This window comes from Cololabis saira, chromosome 3 (genome assembly GCF_033807715.1).
Source record: "Cololabis saira isolate AMF1-May2022 chromosome 3, fColSai1.1, whole genome shotgun sequence".
NCBI classification, from domain to species: Eukaryota; Metazoa; Chordata; class Actinopteri; order Beloniformes; family Belonidae; genus Cololabis; species Cololabis saira.
In genome coordinates, this window is record NC_084589.1 from 34,898,579 (window position 1) to 34,906,294 (window position 7,716).

General features: G+C 40.2%; 1 protein-coding gene across 1 annotated transcript; it reads right to left on the bottom strand.

Moving 5' to 3' along the window:
* Positions 1-156: 156 nt before the first annotated feature.
* ccne2 (cyclin E2) lies at positions 157-7,410 on the bottom strand. The gene is made up of 12 exons (XM_061717354.1): positions 7,393-7,410; positions 5,786-5,822; positions 4,779-4,860; positions 4,633-4,686; positions 4,174-4,316; positions 3,775-3,910; positions 3,523-3,669; positions 3,316-3,411; positions 2,981-3,115; positions 2,709-2,820; positions 2,395-2,552; positions 157-1,496 (listed from the first exon to the last, which is right to left on the bottom strand). The coding sequence occupies exons 2-12, from the start codon at positions 5,797-5,799 to the stop codon at positions 1,386-1,388; spliced, it is 1,188 nt and encodes a 395-aa protein (XP_061573338.1). The 5' UTR covers positions 5,800-5,822; positions 7,393-7,410; the 3' UTR covers positions 157-1,385.
* Between the last annotated feature and the right edge of the window lie 306 nt (positions 7,411-7,716).

The following is a 7,716-nucleotide window of genomic DNA, read 5'->3' on the forward strand; positions in this document are numbered from 1 at the left end:
CACCTCCCTGACTAGATTTCTGCAACTCAAATGTAGTTAATCAAGACTGCCAACAAGGAGAAAGAAGCAGAGTAACATGTCAAATACTGAAAGATTAAGGATGTCTCAAACTGGAAAAAGACCCAAACAAAAAACAACTAATCTCTTCTCATTTATTTAAAACAATACAATATAAAAGAGAAAATACACTTCTGAAATGCTGTATTTACAAAAATAAACATTTTTTCCGTATCTTCCTACAGTTCACGTGGTTCATTGTTCACTGTGGAGGTTTACAGTCACAGGTTTATTCAATCACCACATTCTGGCGTTCTCTGGCTTAAATTAAGTAATGTACAGTTCTTCTTTTTCCCCCTCAAAAAGGCACTAATTCATAAAAGGCTAATGTACATTTAATGCAGAACTGGAATTCATCAGTTGTCAGAGCAGAGAAAAATCATAAATAGCGCTTGCCTTTGGCGGTGATGACGCTGAGCTCACTCACTGAGATTTTACATATGAACATTTTTCTTTACACATTAAGGCTTATTAATAAATACAAGCACTTAAACATGGGGGAATAGAAGAAAAATAAAATGTGTACAAATGTCAAGTTTACCAGGAATGTAACACGAGGATGCAACAGGGAGAGAAAAAAAAACAAGCAGGTCAGGTACATTAAAAACAGCCACACATCAGAGAGCCAGAACTTTCCTTTGGCTCCCGTAGATATAACGATGTGTAGCTCATACGTCCCTCTGTGGCACTAATGTACAGTAAATGCACATCAATTTAAATTACAGGTGTTGGTATTCATTTAAACACTCAATTTATTTTCAAAGTCAAATGTGAGCGATTGGAGAGGAGAAACATTAAAAAAAAAAAGAAAAAAAATTCCTCATTTCCTGAGAATCAATTGAAGCAGCACCTGACAGCATCCGAGGCTCATTTTAAAAGTAGCACCGGTGAAATTCCCAGATAATACTTATCAAATTATAAGATTTCACAAAACTAAAACTTTATTTAAAAGAAAAGCTTGTTCACCTGGCTTCCACCAGCGTCTCCACTTGAAGCAGCGGATTCATGTAAAAACATCCGTCTCGTCCAGACGGCTGCTGCTGGTTCAGACCAAAATTCACACTAACGGGGGGGGAGGAGGGAAAAAAAAAAAAGACAGCCGCTGGTACTGGTCTGCGGCAGATTGTCCCCCTACTCAACTACTTATCTGATGACTGCCTTTGGTACCAGGAGCCTGAGCTTAGTGTTTATTAAAAAAATAAAAAATAAAAAATCTGGTCCTTTTTGCCCAAACTGCATCCTGCGTAGCCTGCTGCGGTCCGAGACGTCTGCGTTCACATCAGGTCCGACTGAAGACAGGTAACACCTTTCACGGGATCTCATCTTATTCAGGGATTGGCAGGTTTCTCTGCACTGCTGGGTGGCGTTAGCAACAGTCCCGAAGCAACCGGCGAAAGCTGACAATCTGGGCTGTCAATCTGCCGCTCCTGAGCTTTCCTCTGCAGCACAAGGAGAGAAAAGAGAAGAGGGTGAGTTATCTGAACACCACGTGTAGTAACAGGACTTAAAACAGGCCGACTTCAAACCTAAACAATTGACTTGGAAGTGACTGCAAGTGTTGCCTTTTCACCACCAATGAAATGTCTAGATGTCTCAAGGTGAAGTTCTGAGGTCATTTCTATCTTTTACATATCACTGTTTCAAGGTAATATATTAAAAACACACCACACCTTCACTTTTGCAAATGTTGACATTTAAAAAGTGTAACTGCTCAACTCCAGTTATACTGGTAATGCTGAAAGGTCAATCTCAACAATTTCATTTAAATCCTCTGAATGCATGCGCACCATTTAGTTCAGCCCTGCTGCGACGCCACACTTGATGTTTGCCTCAAAAGATTCTCTTGCCGCAATTTTGCAGATAAGATCTCTCAAGAAATGGAGCACAATCAGCGCCATGCAATACGTCGAGCATGACACGTTGGCCCCAGTTCTACCACATGATCGTCTTCTGTGTCTCAATTAGTTCAAGTTGTGTTTATTGCCAAATGTGTGAGCTGTAAGTATGCAACAATTAGTTAATAAGTGTTACTCTAGAAGCTACTAGTAGTCATATACAAGCGTGTTTGATATTTAAAGTTTGCAATCGGAGACCCCAACTTGATTTGAGGCAATATAATTTCTTTAAAAGAAATTAATAAATAAAAAACATGAAGATTGATGCCATATACGCTTCACTGGACAAGTAACTGGTGGCTGTGAGGCTCGAGTCGGGCCACACTCGATCATTGGAAGCCTAAAGTTGTCTGGTGTGGTGCCATTGCTCTTTGGTAAAAATCAAGCTTTTTTGCGTCCAATTAAAATGTGAAAATTACTTCAATGGGTCAATTTTGCTCACCAGCAGGTCCAGATAGGTCACATGCGTCTGGATGTTGTGTCTTTCAGTTGTGTCAACTTTTGGAAATGTCTTGAGTTGAGGTTTGTCTTCAGATCGCAGGGTATCCATGAAGGGACTCATCCACTGCACACAGGAGGACACGCTTTCCCATGTCAGGCCTGTGAGAGACAAACATTTACACTTTTACCAATTTTGCATATGAACGCCATGCTTAATTGACATAATAAAAAAAAAAAAAAAAAAAACAACCTCAAATAAAGACAAAGGCTACAAAATGTACAGTCTTAATGGGTAAAGCAGATAAGGTGACCAACCTGAGACTTTATGAACAACGTCGAAAGTGGAGAAGTGGCAGAAGGCGGCAGCAGCAAGAATGCTGTAGCTGTAGTCCAACGAACTGATGTCCATCATACACAAATCCAACAACTGCAAAATACATAGTATGCGACATGTCAAGAGAGGGTCCTTACAGCATGCCATGCAAATATCACCTTCTATTACTTAGACATTAAGTCTTTCAACAGGAAAGGAGAAAAGAGGTGTGATCCTCTTCTAGTTCAAGAGGACGTGGCAGATGTGAAGGTACCTGTGTGATCTGGATGTACGTTTCCTGAGAGAACTGTGGCTCCAGAAAATTCTCTCCATCTTTCTGAGCTTCCACCTGTGAATACAGCTTCAGCCAGGAGATGGGCGTCTCTGGACACAACTTCCAGTCCAATGCCTGCAGGGGGACATTTCCATCATATTAAAAAAAGAAAAAAATATGTAGGAGTGCAGCACAAACATAGTTGAAGTTATTAGTCATTTTCTACAAGCTCTACTGTTAACTGGATGCTTATGGTGTGTACAGTGCAAGTTTGTTCCTGAAACCACCAGCTCCATTCAGCAGGTTAAAAAAAGAACAGTACTCAGTTAACATACCTTCATTATGTGAAGTTCTGTGCGCTGGATGTCCCACATGTCGCAGGCTCCATCTGTGACGTATGCAAACTCAAAGATTTTTGGAGGGTAGATTTCCTGAAAATAAAAATTAAAGTAGAATTATAAAAAGTGTCAAAAACATTGGTAAATGGCACATTTATTGCAAAGAACCGGCCTCAGCTGAATCTGCATGGAGAAGGTACTCACCTCAATCTTGGAGGCAATGAAGAGCGCTGTGATGCCAATGAGCTGCAAGTAATCCTTGTTGACGTTCTCTTGAGTCAGCATGAAGCGGTCAAAGTAGTCCTGAGCGAGGTATGCCGTTTGCCTCTGGAGGCTGTAAACTTCACTCACCTGTGTAAAGAAGCAAATGCAGATCAGTCTATAAGGCCTTACTCAAATGGCTGTAATCAAATGTAAATAAATGAATACATTTTCAAGTCCAGTATGAGAACTCACCTCCAGCAGCCAGTCTAAGAGAATTGCCCTCATCTTGGGCTGCAGATTGGGATGCCGCTGCAGGTAGCTCTTGTCATGGACATAGGAAAGTTCCTTGTTGAGCATTTTTATCCATACATCATCTGAACTGGCCCAGCTGAAAAACAAAAAACATATTTATTCAGTTAAGTTTTCTCTTCTTTTTTCCCCCTCAATAATTATTGATTCAATTCTTAGCTAAGGACAAGCATATTGACCAGACATGGAAAGGAGACGGAGGGACAAAAGCTTAAACCAATTCACACATCTGACTTTATCTGAAGGATTCAGATTTGATACTCAGACTGACCTCGTCAAACCAGAGCATTCAAATCTGAATACAGAGTTGAGGGAGTTTTTAGTTGTATAATTCTAAATTACCTCAGGCGAGGAATGGGGGACGCCTTGATGAAGAGGTTCTTAAAGCTGTACTGCCTGAAACCCGACGGGTCAGTGGGCTCCAGCTCTTTGTGGGGGGTTTCAATGAGAAGACAGGGACTCACATCATCCGCTGGCCAGCACTTCTGGAAAAGGAAAATAAAAACATAATGAACTCCATAAAAAAAGAAAAGGCCCTTCATATTATTCAGAGTTAATAACTAACGTATTTGACACTTAGGGAACTATCAAAATAAGATAAGCTACTTTGAGGCAGCTCACAGGAAACTCGTAGAAATACACAGTTGAACATAAATATAAAGAACAGGGTGTGTCACAATGGAGGGAGGGCTGTCCGTCCATCACAAACCAGATAAGACTTAAGCTTGGGATGTGTTACCAGTTTATTATCAGTTCTTAACACGCAATCATTAAGAGTTCAGGAGATGTGGAGACACTGACCTGTATTTCATAGCTCTGTTTCTTAGCAGAAGGTTGCAGCTTTTTCTTGGAAGGCTAAGGAAGAAAAAAGGTAAAGTTGCATTTATGTTTGAGTAAAAGACAGTAATACCAGAGTTATTAACCATATCCAAAAGAAAGAAACAAACCTCCGACTTCCTTTTCTTGAGGGGAGGTCTGACTGTTGGTCCAGGCGTGTTTGAATCTCTGGCTTGAAGTGTGATACGACCACTGAAATAAAAAAAAACACTTATATTAATGTCCACCTTAGGTTTATCTTATGATTAAGCACACAGGGCATTCATTTCAACTACACCCCATTTACTGCCCTTCACCGAAAATGCATTACTACTTGATATTCAACACTATGACTTAATTCTCACAAATGCAACTTCTGATTTATTTTTATTTTTCACTAAAACGGTTTGTAACTGGTTCAAGTGCACGTACACATCATTGTACTTTGTATCAAACAGTTGAATGGACTTCACTGAGTCTAATGAGAAAATCACATATGTTAATATTTATTGCAAAAGCATTACTGGGTAAACTACCGCTGTACATATCCAATTTATTAAAATATTACTCTAGCAGCTATAATACCAGATCAGAGAAAATTCTCCTCATGGTCCCAAGCACTCGAACAGAGTTGGGTAAATCAGCCTTTTCCTTTTATGCACCGCAAGTTTGGAATGAGCTACAACACATACTCAACCTTAAATATTTACCCTCTCTTAACATGTTCAAACACATGTTAAAATCAGTTTTTACAGAACAATGTCATTGTTTTTAATCAAGTGTCATTCTTGTCATGAATTCTTTTTAGCTTTCTGATCCTTGTATGTTTTATGTTTTGATATTTTTTTATTTTTTACAAGTTACTTGTCCTTGTATGTATTTTCTTTTATATGAAACTGAATTTATTTTTTTGCTGCCATCTTGACCAGGACTCCCTGGCAGAAGAGATATTGTATCTCAATGGGACTTTCCTGAATAAATAAAAGGATAAAATAAATAGATTCATTTGAGCATAAAGATGAAACTGTTTTTACATGACACAGGAAGTTTCAGTAGTAAACTCATCGATCCCCCAGGGGGGAAAAAGGGGGGAAGGTAGTTTCTCTGAACAGCAGGGTCTCCAAAAAAATTTGCTTACCTGCGTCTGGACATGATGGTGGCTTTAATTATGGCTCCTTTGTGAAAGAAAAAAAAGAAATAATGAGTTTATAATCAGTTTTATATTTCCACACCAACACTATGAGAGGATATGTGAGCATTTGTAAACAGTTTTAGGAGTAATAAGACACTAAAAAGCTGCTGACACCATTTCACCAGCTACCAGATTTGGGGCTCATGTGAGTCATCGAGTCCACAGGTTGCTCAAGATAGCTCTACTATAGTGAAATGGCTCTAAAACTAATAAATACACACTAAAGCTGTAATAAGTTGTAATAATCCTACAGGAAAGTGCTGTTTGAGTTGTTTTGATGGCTCAGTTTGGACATGGTTACAGTCTGTGGCCCAGCTTATGATAACCGATACAGCTTCGATACATTAGCTTCTGGTCGTCAATAAAACTGCATACAGTCGGGTTTTAATCATTATACCCAGCTACAAACAAAGGTGAAGGACCGTGTGTAAACACTGCTTAACTCTCAACCTCTAAGAAAACTGGAAAAAGTGACAAAAATGAAGAATAAAAAGAGCCAAACTAGCTTTCTGCAAGCTAGTGCTGCAGCAGCAGCTGCCTGGGAGGAGGGGGTTGGCGGTTCACTTTCAAACAAAAAAACCTTAAAAATACGGCCATCTAAGCAACCTTTCTGGTCTTCAGTGGTAAACTACCCTTCTTGGCACTTCTATTGTGTAGTTTTATTATTGAAATCGGCCAGATTTCCACTTTTATTGAGGACTGAAACTCAATGACGCGCCAATTTCTGAGACGCAGAAGCGGGAGGATTTGAGCCTCTGAAACTCTGCAAATCAGGGAGGGAAAACGAGGCAGAAAACCCCCAAATATCACCTATAATACAGTATATCCACTGCCCAATGCTGCAATAAACACCAGAGAGCCATATATCTTAGTGGGACCTCGTTCAAAGCCCATTACGCGCCAATAAAGTAAAGTAAAGTGCGGCCACCTCGGGGCTAAGCTGTGTGAGCTCTGTACCAGCAAAAGGTATGATTTATGGTTCTGCGTTACACCGACGCAGAGCTTCGCAGCATAAGGGTGCGCGTCGCCGCGTACTCTACGCCGTAGGCTACGTGCGTCGATTTAACCTAGAACCATAATTCAGGGCAACTTTAACTCTCAATGTTCAATATCACAGATAAAACTGATCGTCTACCTCTTTTACACACATGCAGTTTGATATCTGCAGAGAAAAAACGACTGAAAGAGGCGAAGGGCATCCTGAAAACATACTTTTCTAACTACTACTCGATGTGGGAGCCAAAAAAAAAACCCAAACCCCCCAAAAAAATCAAATATCAAGCTTGCAAAACACAATATACAATAAAACACAGATCCAGTGCAAGTATATAATACTATAGCAAGTCAGGAATTGAAACTTATCAGATCTGCACCCCCCTCTCTTCTCCTCTTCTCTTTTTCCAAGTCGTTTTAACCAAATAACCACATTTCTACTTGTATATTAAGCTCAAATCTCACTTTCTACACACTCTGAGGGCTTTGTGGGTAGAAATCTGGCCTAAAAGTGCGGATATTAAGCGGTAAAGCTGTCCTACTGGGGTCGGTGGTCTTACCTCTCGGGTGAAGAATGAATGAATGCATCAGCTGTGGCGCCGGCGCCAATCCTTATATCCGTGTGTCTGCCGCGCCCAGTACGCATGCGCGTTCCCGGTTCACATAAACCCGCTAAATGTTCAAATTCGAACCGAGATTCTCGCAAATGATCAACACTGAGCGGCGTAAACGGGACTAAGTTATTCCCTTCTACTGTAAAATAGGTTATTACGAGAATCAGGCGAAGGGAAACCGATTATTTACCGTGTTTTGGTAACCCCTATGTGCATTTCTAATGGAGACTGAATCGCATGAACCTTTTGTGAGGTTAATAAGGGTTTCTC

What these genes read in the sequence shown, in the direction of transcription:
- ccne2 (XM_061717354.1), bottom strand. An exon ending in TCAAGAAAAGGAAGTCGGAG is followed by an intron (nt 4,687 to 4,778) that starts GTTTGTTTCTTT and finishes TTTCTTCCTTAG; the next exon opens with CCTTCCAAGAAAAAGCTGCA. An exon ending in TCCCCCATTCCTCGCCTGAG is followed by an intron (nt 3,911 to 4,173) that starts GTAATTTAGAAT and finishes TTTGTTTTTCAG; the next exon opens with CTGGGCCAGTTCAGATGATG.